Source organism: Sinocyclocheilus anshuiensis, unplaced genomic scaffold, assembly GCF_001515605.1.
Source record: "Sinocyclocheilus anshuiensis isolate Anshui unplaced genomic scaffold, SAMN03320099.WGS_v1.1 scaffold70, whole genome shotgun sequence".
Taxonomy (NCBI): Eukaryota; Metazoa; Chordata; class Actinopteri; order Cypriniformes; family Cyprinidae; genus Sinocyclocheilus; species Sinocyclocheilus anshuiensis.
The window spans coordinates 995,919-1,012,661 of record NW_015542377.1 but is presented as its reverse complement, the minus strand read 5'-3'; the positions used below and the strand labels follow the sequence as shown (position 1 = coordinate 1,012,661).

Here is a 16,743-nt window from a genome sequence, read left to right as displayed (position 1 = left end):
CTTTATATTTGATTGTAGTTGACAGTGTATTAGTTGACTTGTGTATTTCTTGTAAAGTTGTCAGCCCTGTTAAAATAATTTCCCCCTTTTTCAGTTAACAAACAAATAAATAAATCTATTTTTAAGCAACAACTTCGCAGTCGTCATCCCAGGCTTGGAATTATGTTCCAAGAACTTGCAGTTGCATTTGAAAGAGATGGCAAAATGCAATTTAAACACATTATATACCTAACAGAATCTTTGAAATATTACAAACCTGTTTAAAATCACTTTATCAAACTGGAAAAGGTACCCGTTTCAAAGAAAGACCTTACAGTTTGTGTCCAAAACGTGGCGTTTTAAGCAGAAGACTATTAACTGCACCGATCAGTAAACATATTGCTGTGACTATATATATATATATATATATATATACACACACACATATGCATATAAACTTAGAGCACAAGCTTAGATAACCTGCTTTGTGCAAGCATGTATGTATATGAACACTCCCTGAATCAGAACAAAAACAGATTTAGTATACAGACATGTAATAAATGTCCTCAAGTAAAATGATACCATCAAGTCCTTAATTATTGGTGTTACTCATTGAGTTTATACCCTTTACTTAGTTGCTTTGCTATGCAAAAGGGTATGAACAGAACAGCAGAGGGTAAGATGACCTGTGTAGATGAGATACAGGCTGCAGCTCAAGGCCAGTGGAGATACTTAAAAGAAATAACAAGATAGTCTAAAAATGCCAGTGGTTTCTCACAGGTGAAAATCTGACGCAGGTGAAAAAATAAAAAATAAATACAGCACCAGCAGTGCTGATCACGCAACACACCCAGCAGTGTGATCACATGCACACCCAGCAAATGATCACACAACACACCCTGCAGTACACACCCCTAATACACAAAAACTGCTTCATTATTTTGAATTATGACTATTTTTCAATATATAATAATTTTGAATGCAATTGATTTTAGGAATCCCTGTGAAAGGCTATTACATCAAAGAGTGCTATATCTATCTATCTATCTATCTATCTATCTATCTATCTATCTATCTATCTATCATCTCTCTCTCTCTCTCTCTCTCTCTCTCTCTCTATATATATATATATAACTCTGTGCACAACAAAGCACCATACATTGGTGGAAACTGGAATTGGAAAATGTGTTATTTATAATCATTATGATTCCAAATGTTCTATAAATTGGTAAAGATGGTTTTGACAGACACAATTGATGTCCACAAGCTAAATGACTGTACAGAGATATTCTTCGTCTTTGGTTTTGATCTAATCTCATCTGTAATCAGTTTATAATCCATAAAGCAGTTAAACTTTAAGGACATTTAAAAAACCAAAGGGACAATGTGCTACCTTTGGTCCTTTAGATTTTCCACGAAAAAAGTGAGATTTATACAATTTGGAGCAACTTGAGACAAAGTAAACGATAAACTGTTCCTTCAAAAAATACAATAATGAATGGAATTCTTTTTATTCTACAACAAAGAAAAGCAGCTGTTAAACATTTTTAATCTTCAAAAAAAAACAAAAAAAAAAACAGCGCTCCTTCAAGTATATTGTTTTATCTGTCAAATGCTGAACACTGATATGGGAATATTACTGTTCAGTGAACTCTGGAATTGTTCATTGCTCTTCACCGTTGTCTTTACTTTCTTATCACAGTATGTATGATAATATGAAAGTGTCTCATATGCTGCACAAACAGAATGGGGTTTTCAGCAAAGAAACTCTATTGTTTTGATATCCCTGTTCTATTCTTTTGAGGCGCAGGCCGTTTGTGTTGTCTGCCAGTATCCCAACAGACTGTTGTAAAGGAGGTTTCATACTGAGATCCATAAAAGCTTGTTTAATTCCACCAACATCACACCCCACTTTCGGTCACGAGAGCAGAAACGTGTTTGTGCTAGCTGCCCTCTCTAAGACAATGCCTTCATCTCAGTATGGGCTTTGGGCTCTTCTCTGTCAGGATGTTTCTTTCACCTCTTTCTCAGAACAATACATGTCAAATCACCAATGGCCATGGGAGTCCATCCTGGTAGACAAATTTTGTGGATAAGTTTTTGGGTGTTTTAGATGGTTAAAACATCAAAACTCTTAAAGGGGCCTCGACAGACTGAGCCAACACAGAAAACAAAAGCACCTTTAATTGGCAAGAAATGATTTCCCTTTATCAGAAGGATTAGGTTTTATAACAGAAGAAAATCATGTAATATCCAATGGGATTTGTCAAAATTAATGTTCAATTTTAACAAGATTAAATGTTGGCAAGTAACAAACTCAAAGCCCATGGGGGGTGTTGAAAAACACAGTAATAAGGGCAAGTATCAAGCTGTGAAATAACAGTAAAGTTCATTCCACTCATGGCAGGGGTTATTTCCTCTGAAATCACCTTGTCCCCGCTCTTAGTCAGCTAAATCATATCTTACATCAAATTCAAGATATTTTGCGTTAATAGCTTTTAGTGGCAGATGAGTGTATTGGTAAGTAGAGTCTAAACAACAATGCAAAATTGATCATATAGCACTACTCAATTTTTAATCAAATGAGATCCAAAGATCACTTTTACTTTAAAATAATAATTATATAAATTAGAATAATAAACGTACATGTTTACATTTTCTTTATACAAATACACACACTATTAAAGGTTTGGGGTCAGTAAGATTGTTGGTTTTAAAGAATTTGATACTTTTATTCAGCAAGGACACATTCAATTGATCGCAAGTGACAGTAAAGTCTTCTACATTGTTACACAAAATTATATTTCAAATAAATGCTGTTCTTTTGAGCTTTCTATTTATTAAAAGATCCTAAAAAGAGTATTAATGTTTCAAAAAAAAAAAAATTAAATATTTTAAGGATCATGTGACACTGAAAACTGGAGTAATGGCTGCTGAAAAATCAGCTTTACCATCACAGGAATAAATTAAACCCTAGCCCTATTTTTTTATATATATTATATTAGAAAACATTTATTATTAACATTATTAACATTTAACATTTATTACAATGTTATTACTGTTAATTGCTGTTTTTATCTTCTTTTTTTTCATCAAATAAATGCAGCTTTGGTGAGCGTAAAGGAGAGTTCTTTCAAAAACATTAAAAAATCTTACTGACCCCAAGCTTTTAAATGCATACATATACATTACATACATTTAGGTAGTATACTCTTATAGCATTGTGTGCCCTGCACATTATGTAACAATAATAAGACAACTTTACAAGTCCAGTGTTATATCATCTCATAAAGACATATTAACAATTTGATACCAATAAAATTGCCTAAAGTGTTTGCTTTTATTGCTGTTCATGACTTATATAATTACATCACATTCATCTAAATAAACTGTATTTAGATATTTGGTTTGATCAAGTTCTTCTCAAACAGTCAAATATTTTAAGAAATTGTGTTTAGAGCCTTCAAAGTCCTTCATTGAGTGATGCACTTTATTATTAGATCTTCTCTGATTCATAGGCTGGGTTGATCTTCCCCTCATCCATACTCTCTTCTGTTACACCAAGAAAGCCTTCATCCCTTGGATTTTTGTCAAAATGTCCCATTTCTCCACTCTTAGGCATCTTGGTTTTGGGATACCTGTAGCACAGTAAGAGTAGTCCACTTACAATGAGCATGCAAGCTGAACCGATCCCAATCCCAATCCCTGGACCCACTTCCTGTTTTACTGGAGCAGAAGGCAAGTAGAAGTCAGGCGGGAAGTCTATAGTGAGATTGGCCAGTACAGAATTCATATTCCAAAAGACGGGCACCAGCGAACACACTGCAGTTAGCCAGTACAAGGAACCCGCCATCACAAAGGTCAATCTGACATGCCCGCTGTCGACCCCAAAGATGGCATTTCTCACCGCATGTCCCGCCACCAGGTTTGCTATCACCCCCATGCCAACAGCAACCATGCAAAGTACCTGGGCAGCTGCTATTTCTGGTGGAGTGAATGAATCTGTAAGGCTGATGCTTTTGCAGATCTCAGCCGAGTCCAAAATGTGGCTGTTGAAACAGACCCGCCACACGCCCACCCAGGCCAATCCTCCCGTGATGACTGTCTGATTGTCCACGTACCATATCCTCCAGTCGTTCACCCCAGAAACGGAGGCTGTCATTATCCATCCTACAAACCCAAGCACCAGACCCGCAAACTGCCGATGGACTGACTGGGCAAGGCAAGCCATTGCTAAAACTGACACCAGGTGGTGATGAGTATTTCCTCCTCAGGTTTGCACACTGTCCTTCAGGAGCATGGCTACATCGCAGTCATACCACTTCTGTCAGATTAAAGAAAGTAAAAAAAGCTATTTTAACCTAAAAAGTAAGTTATGGAAACATTTTGCATAAAAAACTAATTCTATACACCAAGGACACCCAAATATGAGGATCCCCTTCTGAAGGACCCCATTCCTAAAATATAGAGGCCACTAGTACCAGTCAAAAGTTTGAGGTCAGTAAGATTTTTTTTTAAAAGGATTATTTATTTTATTCAGCAATTAGTTTGATTAAAAGTGACAGTAAATACTTTTACATTGTTACAAAATATACATTTAAAAAATGCTGTTCTTTTGGGCTTTCTATTCACATATGATTTCCAAAAAAAAAAAAAAAAGCAGTACAACTGTTGTTAATAATAAGAAATGTTTCAGCATATTAGATTGATTTCTGAATCTGAAGAATTATGTGATGATAGGAGTAACGACTGCTGAACATTGATAGCTTTTTACTGCTGAAAGCTTTTTGACTGTTTTACTGTATTTTGATCAAAAATGCAGCTTTCGAGAGATAAAATAATTCTTAATTTTTTTTTTATCTTACCGACTCCAAACCTTTAAATGGTAGTTCATATTTTCATGTAAAGATACATTTATACTGTGTAGGAAAAATAGTAAGCATGATATTATGTATACAACATGTGGTAAAGGAATTAATTCAAATCATTAAATTAAAAAGGATACAAATTATAATAAAAGTAAACAATTGACTTTTATATTGTTATTGTACTTAAGCAAAAGAAACTGAAAAAAAATTAAACGCCAAAAAAAAGGAGTAAAATATTATTTGGAAAATATTTAACTTGTTTTAAAAGGCATTTTTCTATTGAAAGCTCAAGAAAAATATATGATTCTTTTTCCAGGGCTGTCGATAGAAAATTGACAATAAATATAATGATTTCTGACCAGTCATCACAAAGTAAAAAGATACAGTAATGATTTCAAATAAATGTTAAGCTTTTTACTGAAATTTTCTATGGACCACCAACACCCTCTTTGGACTTTTTATGAGCTTTTGCATCTTTAATGATATGACAGAAAAGAGAAGACAGGAAAATCCAGGAAGAAAACAAGAGGAATGGGACATGACAATGGGAAATGACGCAGGCCGGATTGAAACCTGCATCAAGCCTTCTTGACAATTCACAAAACAAGTAAATGTTTGGAATATACAAAGTTCTTCCTTTGGACACAAAAGGTCAAGGTCAAGCAATCATTTCAGACTGAAGAAAATGCTTTTCACATGTAGTGTTTGTGGTGGTGAGCGATGTTTCCAGAGGGAGGAAAAGGGACACTATGTTGAAGGTCAAGCACAAGGCTATGCATTTGAGACCAAGCAGAGGAGGAAGAAGAGGACAAGGAGAGAGAGAGAGAGAGAGAGCAGTAATATTTCCTGCCTGGTTCCCTGCACACCTGGGGTGCCGGAATGTTCCAGGATAAGCTGAAAGGTCATTTACAATAATCAGTTTCTTCACGCACAGGAAAAGGAAATGGCAAAAAAATTAATAGAGCGTTGGAGAATTGATTTCCTTAACACTTTGTCAACCCCCACCCCAGTAAATAAATAAATAATAATAATAAAATCAAGTCATTGCTCTTATGTTGATTTTGATTGCTTCAATTGTGCTCATTTGTAAGTCGCTTTGGATAAAAGCGTCTGCTAAATGTAAATAACTCCCCCATATTACTGCCTAATATATTACATAGCCAAAAACAGTCATATTTATTGTTGTAAAGTGTATTAAGAGCATTCAGTTGTTCTATTTATATGACCTTTTCACTATTTCCAGAAGTTTCTCCAGCTCTTGTTATCAGCAATTTTAACGTTATAGTCAACGTTTGTGTAAAGATTGAGAATGTATATATACATACTTCGTAATGTCACTAAATAATCCACAACAAACTCCTGCTTACCTGTGAAATGTTTTGAGCTCTAAAGCATCTTCTAAACTGTAAATCGCTTCATCTTAAATACAGAGCTCCTCGCCTCTGCCGCTCATACCAAACTAGCGGAAATGACAACTTTGCGAAGTGACAAGTACAAGTCAAACACAACTGTGGTTAATGATTAATGTAGCATATTCAATAAATGGACAAGAGAGGGCGGGGAGGACCAATGCTAAACAACGAAAAGTTACTCCGCACTGGATCTCTGAATTACCTCACTGTTACCTTGTCTATTGCTTCTGCCTTTCCAGATGGTCAGCTGAATATAACGTATAGGCCTAGTTCGGGCTCCTACTTCAGCTGTTGGAAAATACGTATAGCCTAGTTGTTTTGTGGAATATTCGTTGAGAACGTCCCTACAGTGTTCGCGTATTCACATAACGTACAGTAACGTGTCATTTGCGTAGTTTTATCTGTAAACACAAGCAGCTCACATTTGCGTAAAAGGCAGGTATTAGGGGACTATATTTTAATATCATATTTCAAATGATCAATAAAATCTGACAATGGCATAATTTTTTGTTGTTGTTATATCCTCCTGACAACCAGCTATGGAGTTTTGTCCTCTGTAGAGGACATCATTTTTTTTGAGCGATTTCTCTGAGACCTTACATGTCACAGTTGCAAGTCTGGATGTCCTGTACAGAGCACACTCAGGGCTTTTCAGAGATACATGTTTGGATGTTTTACCGTGATCACTCGCTCTCCTTGGTCTTTAAATATGGCTGATAGTAATTTAGGGATCAAATTCAACACCCTCGTGGAAATATGACAATATATTGTAATGATCATTTAAATCGGAATAATTTTCCAATTGTTTGTCATAAATCAACATCTCAGGAAAATGTTATTGGGTTTCGAATCAAAATATGACTTTCTGTTACGAAACAGGACATTGATGTCCACTGTAGAGGACACCAGGACTAAAAGCATGTTTATTACACATTTTGGGAGACACAACAAATGAATAAGGAAAGAAATTATATTTCAATATTCCTATGAAATATTAGATATTATTAGCCAATTATTACTCCCATTATCACTTCTTTTTTCATGACATGTTGCCCCAAAAACAAATTAATATGCAAATTACATACACTTTATAGATACATTGTACTACATAATGGGACAACCCGTTTATGGGCATTTTATGCATGTTGCATAAAGCAAAATGGTATATCAAATCATTCTGTTATATCTAAGTAGAGAATAATTTTTATACAAAGATTGGTATAAAAAGTAAAAATGGATTGTGGATTTAAAAAAAAAAAATTCTCTGTTTTTGCCTTCATAACGTACAGTAACGTGTCATTTGCGTAGTTTTATCTGTAAACACAAGCAGCTCACATTTGCGTAAAAGGCAGGTATTAGGGGACTATATTTTAATATCATATTTCAAATGATCAATAAAATCTGACAATGGCATAATTTTTTGTTGTTGTTATATCCTCCTGACAACCAGCTATGGAGTTTTGTCCTCTGTAGAGGACATCATTTTTTTTGAGCGATTTCTCTGAGACCTTACATGTCACAGTTGCAAGTCTGGATGTCCTGTACAGAGCACACTCAGGGCTTTTCAGAGATACATGTTTGGATGTTTTACCGTGATCACTCGCTCTCCTTGGTCTTTAAATATGGCTGATAGTAATTTAGGGATCAAATTCAACACCCTCGTGGAAATATGACAATATATTGTAATGATCATTTAAATCGGAATAATTTTCCAATTGTTTGTCATAAATCAACATCTCAGGAAAATGTTATTGGGTTTCGAATCAAAATATGACTTTCTGTTACGAAACAGGACATTGATGTCCACTGTAGAGGACACCAGGACTAAAAGCATGTTTATTACACATTTTGGGAGACACAACAAATGAATAAGGAAAGAAATTATATTTCAATATTCCTATGAAATATTAGATATTATTAGCCAATTATTACTCCCATTATCACTTCTTTTTTCATGACATGTTGCCCCAAAAACAAATTAATATGCAAATTACATACACTTTATAGATACATTGTACTACATAATGGGACAACCCGTTTATGGGCATTTTATGCATGTTGCATAAAGCAAAATGGTATATCAAATCATTCTGTTATATCCAAGTAGAGAATAATTTTTATACAAAGATTGGTATAAAAAGTAAAAATGGATTGTGGATTAAAAAAAAAAAAATTCTCTGTTTTTGCCTTTTCATGTCTTTTTATTTATTTTAAAAACAGGACTTTTTAAAGTCCCGGTGTCCTCTTCAGAGGACATAGCATAACATATGGATAAAATACCATTTTTCAAAAATGTTATTTTTCCATTTTTTTCTTATGCTCTAAACAATGTAATGACGTGAAAAAATATTAAATTCAACTCTTTTTTTTTTTCTGGTAGGTCAGGAGGATATCACGCTGAAGACCTGTATTTTCTTCACGCTGCTCCAACTAAACTATCAAAAAGCAGTTGATTTGTTTTTATTACATTACTGTTTTCAGATTTTAAAATATGTTTGTAATTTTATGTAGAAATATATTGAATATTGGCAATATAAAGGTTACACACATATGCCATACTATCATACAAGTTGTGCCATTATTTTGCTCTACCCGCTATCGGGTCAGTTTTACATGTCAAAGTCTCTTTCCTGAAAGGCCAAGGCTATCTTTAGTTAAATATTACGCGATCAGAGCTATTCAGATGAAAACAATGATTGCACAGAGAATCGAGAAATAAAGGGATTGAATCAAATAATACAATTTTAAATAGTTTACTGATACAAATAATGTTGTAGGAACATGCCACTATAATAACACTAAAACATCATTCCTTTGATCTGGATTGCGGAAATGTCTAACTCCATGTAATTAAAGTTTAACACCTAAAAAAAAAAAAAAGAAACTAATCATGGTATATTTAAAATGATGTACACTTACATAAGAGGAACAGTCATATTAAAAAGTATTTTACCTCACAGATTATCAGACACTTTTGTGTGTAGAATAAATTAATCTTGATTGACAAATACATGTGCTATTTCTACAATGTTATCGGAAACAATGAATAGTAGTAATAGTAATGTATATAGTATATAGTAATGGTGAGCATCCTGAGCTGTCGCATGAAAGACAGGAATTCACCGCATGCTTTAAAAGCCCTCCAAAATAATGTCACTGGTAAAGCAGCTAAAAATCACATATTTGTGGAATTTGAGCAGTTATATTTTGGCTACGTTCAACTCGACAATCAAGACAGACATGCTGTCTTTTCTACGCAATGCATCTTTTAAGAAAAACACTTGTGTGACAGTGAAATATAATAATTAAGAGGAATAATGTCAAATGCAATACACTCATGATGCTGCTTTTCATTAGCTATCTGCAATATTGTCACTACTTAATATATTACATGCTGTGTAAGATGTAAGTTGTATATGATGCTCTTTTTCCCTCTTGAGTAAATTCATTTTGAATCTGTTCTGACCCCATAAAACATCAAACCACAAATATCTTACAGAAGAAATTATAAATGACACATACACATGACTTGGAGTAAAAGGCAGCTGGTATTTTATAGACAAGCATTGGATCCTTAGTGAAATAATATTTTAGAGTTTATGCAAGTCTAGATTCTTTAAACAGCGGAATACTTACAGTCAATCCTAATGCTGATGTTACAATGCATTGTATGGTGAAATACATCTATAAAAAGCGTGCAGACTAAAGTGGTAGTTTGCTTGGCTAAAATAAAGTGAAAGAGTACAATTCTAGCCTATTCTAGTTATATACAAAGATTCAAAAGGCTAAAATAAATTACTAAAAATATAACTGATTTATTTTTAACATGACCAGGATAGTGACACGTCAACTGAAATAATGCACCATCAAAAAGTCACTTTCGGAAGTTAATTACAACCGCCTGGTGTGAATAGAAACACAGCTTACATGTGCAAAGCTTTATGCCACTGGGATTTGGGTGTATGTTTGAATCACAAGTGTTTGTATTGGCGTTCAGGCATAGACATTTTGAGGTGTCTTTCATTGCCCTCTAGTGGTTACAAAGATACATCACAGTGAGTGAGCAAGACATACTGTACAGAGTGTCAAGTTTTGAGAGCACATTGGGCCAAAAAGGGCATGATCTATTTAAACAGATGTGAGAAAAAATTAAAAGCTTCTTTTAAAAAGTATTATTTCACCATATAATTCTACGGGTTGTGTATCATTGAAAGGTCGTGAAAGTATAAGATCAGCTAACAGGTGATTTGGTCAAATCACGATCTAAAAGTGCCCAGCACTTTCAGGGTCTTCATGAGTCTTTCCAAACTGCTGTCTGCTGGGGCAGACAAGGAGCAGAATGCAGTTCCATTGGCAGTAAATGGACCACATTAAGGACTGCTTTGAAACCCTGTTATTTAGGGTGACGTCAAGCGAGTTGCTGTGGATCACTGCATGAACTGTTTTTTAAGTCCTCAGTTGCTTGTCCTCTGGTCCATTGGGAGACTGTCCATCAGACACTTGAGCTGCTCCTCCCCCAGTTTGATCTTGTCCTCGAGCTTGCGTTGCTCTATAATAAGGGCGGATTTCATCTTCACAAAGTGCTCATAGTCAGCCATATACTCCTCTGACAGGTAGCTGGCCAGGATGTCGTAGACCACCCGTTCTCTCCTGTCAAGATTCTCCTTCAGCTCCTTGGCATCCTCATGTTGACGGATCAGAAGTTTGCGTTTCTCTGTCAGTGTACGCTGCAGAAGGAAAATGAACGTTTTCAATCAAAATCAAGTTTTTGTCCCAATTGGAATTAAGATGCTCACCAGGCTGCATTTATTTGATACTGTAAAAACAGTAAAAAACATTATTATTTCATTTCTGAAGGATCACGTGACGCTGAAGACTGGAGTAATGGCTGCTGGAAATTCAGCTTTGCAATCACAAGAATAAATTACATTTTAAAATATATTAAAACAGAAAACAGTTCTTTTTACACTAATATTATTTCACAATATTACGGTTTATTATTAAAAATACTGTATTTTTTATCAAATAAATGCAGCCTTTGTGAGCATAAGACACTTTTTTTTTGCAAAAACATTGCAAAAATGTCAAACCTATATATAAAGACAAATAGTTTAAATGATTAAGATTATCATCTATTTATACTCATAACTCACCCTCTCTCTATACATACAATTATATAAAACTTTTTGTATTTGTGAAAACCTGTATTTGAACTGCAAATCATGTTTTTTTACAGTCATTTTATGGTTTAATATGTTATCATAGACGTCGCCCTACCCCACTCGTACAGTATTTATTTTATTTGTGCAGGTCCTAAAAAGCCTTTAATTTTATTTAAAAAATCCTACAGATAACCTGTAAATTATTTTTCTTTCTTTCTTAATTATTTTTATTTTATAATTTATACACTTTATGTTGGCTATTTATATTATGCAATGTTATATCCACACAGGTGGTTTTTAATAGCACAAAAACATCTGATTTAAAATGAAGAACTCAACTATGTGAGTAAACGTAATTTACCACAGTTGTAAAGTGCTGGAAAAGCTTGAAAATGCACCTTGAAAATGCTTGAAAACTGCTTGAATTTGACTTTGGAAAAGGCGCAAGAACCCTGCATGGTACTCACTTACTACCATTTTTCACAGTACCAATTCAAGGATCTCAGGACTGAGATTGTAAGGAAACAGTAAAGGATAGTGGAAGAAAAAACGGGATCTGGAAGTGGTTTGGTCTGTGTCAGCAGTAGGCCATATCTCTGGCTTAACATGGTACTTGTATGTTAATGTAGTTTTACAGTCTTCATAAAATTCTGTTCTTTTTTTAGACAATTTTTTTGTTCTTTTTCGTCAGTCCTCCATAACATCAATCTCAAATGCTTTCCCAAGTCCCTCTTTTTCAGTCTCACCCTCTCCTCCAGTGAAGCTTCTTCCTCCAGGCTGTTCAGGGCATTCTCTACTCTAGCCAAGCGTCCAGACAGAGACAGCAGAAGGTTGACCACTTTATCGAGATCTCCAACGAACATACGGAACTTTTCAAGTTCATTAGGCTTGCAGACACCCTGTACGATGGCCTCCACATCCTCCCCAAGAGCGTTGTTGTCCTGCACATCCTCCTGAAGACTCTCCTGAGCTTCCCTCAGCACCTGCAACTTCTTGCTGAGACTGTCAATCAAATCATGCTGCAAAGAGAAAGATAAACATGGACAAAGTCACTTGATACAACGGACTAATAAGAAGTATCTGACTGTATCACACAGATGTGTTGCTACAGCATGTTAGTACCTTCTTGCTGGCAAGATCACTTTCATTGTCCTCCTCCAGCTCCTCCTCGGAGTTGTGTTCCACACTCTGTTCCTGCATGTCCTTCATCTTAATCAGCAGCTCTGCTTTGGGTGCAGATGTACTGTAGTAGGTTGAATTACTCACTAAAGCAGTGGCTGCCACCAGGCTTTCCTCCTCTTTCCTGAGAACCCACAGATGACTTTTATGAGAAACATAAATTGTTCAGACATTATTAAAAACAAACGAAAACAGTAGCTACGTTTACATGGACACTTTTTGCTTCCATCGGAATTAAATAATTCTGATTGACAAATCCGAATGTAGTGTTTACATGAGCGCTAAATAAAGTGATCAGGTTGATAAGCACATTTATACTGTATGTCACAAGCTTCTGATCAGATTTAATCTTTTGACATGCACACACTGCATGAATATGTCGCATACTGTTTTAAAAAGTAAAACTTAATATTTATCTACTTCGGGTCCTAATTAGGCGACGACCAGCACATGAACTGTTGTGCTGTGCTGCTTACTTTTACTGCTTTATAAAGTGCCCCTGCCCGCACCCAAAACCAGTCGTCTGTTGATGAGAGTCTTAAACAAGGACTGGTGGATGTTGTCCTGCTCCACTTCACAGGCGCTGAGTGAAAGCAGAATTTTAGAATGATGGGACACTCATTTATGACACTTTATTCACGAGGAAGAACAGCTCGTTCCGTGCGTCATATGTCATTACGCTATTTTTACTTCACTGTACATGTGCAGTACTTTCCAGTTTCGGTTTTCAATCCGATCAAGTGTTTACATGTCCTCTCACTTGGATTACAAAAGGAATAAACCTCCCCTTACAATCTGATCGAAATTTTAATCGGATCTGGCCAATTCAATCCGATTGACGTGGTTACATGTGACTTTTTTATTCCGATTGTGCTTCTAGTCCTATTACGATCGGATTATTAGGGTCCATGTAAACGCAGCTAGTGATGTGAGGCGGGATTATCCGTTTGCCCAACCAATGGCAGACAGGGGAGAGTTTAAGAATAATTATTTTTGCTATTCTGTTTCAGTGACTTCAGATTTACACATAGTCTGCCAGATTGCTAGATGAGTTAGTGCCCAAGATTTGCAACAAGAAAAATAAACCATGCTTATAGAAAGATAACTTGAATGAAAAAGTAGAATTGGACAGGCTACAATTCAAATATTCACTAAATAACTTTCTCGGATTTCTTTATTTTTTTTTTTTAATGAAAACCACATGGGTAGGGCTCAATAGCATCCCTGACCTACTGATTAAAAAAAATAATAAACGGAACATCAGACACCCAAGTTCAATCTTCCTACTCAATAAGTTTGCAATTAAGGGTAAATTCTCATAATAATGAAATACAAATTTGGCAAACTGAAGTAGGAAATAGGATTACAGAAAGTTTACAAGTAAGAAATACTGACTTCTCCACAGAGTTGCGAGGAGAGAGCTGTTTAGGTGCAGCTTTCCTGCGCTGTTGGGCCTCCTCCAGTAGCTGCTCTCCCTGAGGGAAAATCCCCTCCATCAGATCCATGGTGGTCTTCAGCTTACTCTGGTCTAAAATGTCCACTAGGGACTTGTCCTTGTCCATTATGTCTCTAGCCAGCTCCTTTCTTTTCTCGTCATCATCTGACTGCGAGAGATGTGAAGACACTCCGTTGCTGCTTTGATCTGATGAAGGGGCCGTCTGCAGGCCATGTAACGCATAAGATACTGGGTTCATGTTGGTTTGTGGACCCTGGTCTTTCAGAGGACCCATATCTGCTTCTCTCAGACCAGGCCCCTGGTCCTTTTGCCTGGTGTAAGTACAGAACAGAGAGTATGACTGATCCGGGTTCCCCAATCTCTGAAGAGGAGTTACTCCAGGTCCTTGAGAGCTGACAGGGGTCTCGATGGGCAGGTCGAGATATTGTCGACTTTCTTTTTCAGTGTCACTCTCGGAGTGAACAATCTTAATGGGAACTTTCTTCACTGATGTGTTCTCATCTTTAACCCTATCCATCCTGGTAAAAAACAACAACAACAACAACAATGAAAATAGAAATATTATTCTGGTGAATTAAAGAACTGGAACATAAGGAAAACTGGGAAACAAGGCCAAAGAATAAACACAATAAGGGCAGGCAAAACAATTTTCATGGGTATAATCTGTGTGGAAAAACATGAAACTTGATCTTTTACTTCAGGCTAGTAGGCTTTGCATACAGGAAAATGTCAGCTCCTGTGACCAAATCCATGCATATATTTAAGAATCATACAACTATATCACTGAAACCCTCCTGTCCAGTTCAAAACCTTGGTTTTCTCCAAGACTACTAAAAAGTTCCCATATTCCAGCAAAAACAAAGCCCCAGAAATTATATTCTTCAACAGTCTTTAGTTGAGGCTGGGGAGGTATCTCTCTTATGACTGATCTGAAGAACTGCAGTACACATGGGCAATCTGCAGTAAGGACACATATGAATAAGCCCCTTGTATGTGCATGAATACAATAAAGAGACAGTCAGAGAAGCACTGTCATTAAATTACAGGGCTGTACGGAGAGTTTCAGTGATGGTTTTAAGGAGCCCAACTGTGGTTTGCCAGTGGAAATCTCCCTGAATTCCTGCACAGACCTGAAAGAATTCCTGAACGGCGGAATTTAACTCTAAATACAGAAAGTCTTACCTTCCAGGAGCTTCATCCTGTATGGAGACAGAGACAGGGGGCTTGTCAGTCAGCCTCTGGGGAGCAAACTGGGGCGAGGGTGAACGCTGCCCCTCCATGGTGGGCTGGGTCGGGCCAGCGATTTGTTGGGTGGGCAGGACAGCTGGAGGGGGAGGAGGTGGAAAGGGAGGAGGCACAAGCTCTTCTTGTAGCTCCTCCTCCCTGGTTGGCCCTTTGCTGTGCTCTGAACCCTTCCAGGGAACAGAGACTGAAAGAGGGGCGGAGCTTTGATTGTTGATAGGAGAAAGCGAGGCCAAGACTCCTCCTTGTGATCCAGGCTGGACCTCCTGAAATTTGCTAAGAGGAGGAGGTGTGCCCTCAGGGCATTTGTACTTCTCCAGATGGGGTAAGAGAACAGAGATCTTGTTTTTGGAGAGGGCTGAAGATTCACTGCGAGTGCTATGGTCAGAGAAATGCAGTGCAGTTTTATGATGACTGGATGGAGGATCTAAAGCCTTTTTCTCCAGGTCTTCAGTCAAAGCCAAAGGAGGTGCTTCTGGTTTCTCCTTGCATATGAGTTCACTGTATCCTTTTTCATGTAACCTAAGAAAACAAAGGAGAAATGCTTTGAAGTAAAATTCTCAATCCACCAATGCACGCAACCAATGAAGATTTATCAAAGGCCCAGACTCTGAATTTATTTTGTCCTTTTTGGTGCACAAAGCCTCACTGTGTTCAGCGTAAATCGATAGGCAGGCAGACATTTCTCCCACATTTCACCATCTCTCCATGGTAACTCCCAGGCTGGCTGTCATACCCAGCATATTTCTGTTCCCACAAGCCTGTCATGCTGTGGAGAATGAATGATCTTTCCCCTGCAGCAACTGGCAAGGAGAACGCATTTCCCTTCTTAATCTCGATTGTTTCCATTTATGTTTTACTCTCTTCCTTGTCTACTCAGATTTATGGAGGCCAGGGAGGGATAAGGCGGCTATTGTGTGAATATTTGATAGAAAATTGCTTGGGAAAGAGAAAATTCACTAATATTACAACAACCTATGAAAGTAACTTTTAGTAAGATATTAAAATGTATTTCTTTTTCAGGCTTAGCAAGCCACCTATTACAGATGTCTATTAGAGATGGGTGGTCTGACGGTATATATTTATACCATGCGACATTAGAAATATGTCAACTGATAGAGATTCTACTGTACAATTATTTTGGTGATGCCTCCCACAGTCAATATGTGCAAATGAATTATACCAATTTAAAAATCTACCAAACTGCACAGAAAGACACAGGATACTGAATTACCTGCTGGATGTATAGAACCAGCGGCTGTGCTCCAAAGAAAGAGACATAAAGAGATTAAAGAAGAGTAAAGAAAAGCAAATAAGTAGTGAGTATCTGTAGAATGGATAGTTATTATACTACAGTTAAAAGTTTGTGGTCTGTAAGATTTTTTTAAAATGTTTTGAAGGGAAGTGTCTTATGCTCACCTAGGCTTTATTTATTCAATCAAAAA

At 36.6% G+C, this 16,743-nt stretch overlaps 2 protein-coding genes across 2 annotated transcripts in view; both read right to left on the bottom strand.

Annotated features, from left to right (window-relative positions):
- Positions 1 to 3,475: 3,475 nt before the first annotated feature.
- Positions 3,476 to 4,286, bottom strand: LOC107692425 (claudin-34-like). Its single transcript, XM_016491473.1, has one exon. The coding sequence runs from the start codon at positions 4,208 to 4,210 to the stop codon at positions 3,476 to 3,478; it is 735 nt and encodes a 244-aa protein (XP_016346959.1). The 5' UTR covers positions 4,211 to 4,286.
- Positions 4,287 to 9,020: 4,734 nt separating this feature from the next.
- The window catches only part of LOC107692366 (protein Shroom2-like), a 65,027-nt gene continuing 57,304 nt past the window's right edge, over positions 9,021 to 16,743 (bottom strand). Inside the window, exons 7-12 of the mRNA XM_016491365.1 lie at positions 16,533 to 16,556; positions 15,239 to 15,820; positions 13,996 to 14,574; positions 12,544 to 12,724; positions 12,168 to 12,440; positions 9,021 to 10,986 (exon numbers count right to left, since the gene is read on the bottom strand). Coding sequence (XP_016346851.1) covers positions 10,714 to 10,986; positions 12,168 to 12,440; positions 12,544 to 12,724; positions 13,996 to 14,574; positions 15,239 to 15,820; positions 16,533 to 16,556 — 1,912 coding nt within the window. The 3' untranslated portion in view covers positions 9,021 to 10,713. The remainder of the gene's footprint in view (positions 10,987 to 12,167; positions 12,441 to 12,543; positions 12,725 to 13,995; positions 14,575 to 15,238; positions 15,821 to 16,532; positions 16,557 to 16,743) is intronic.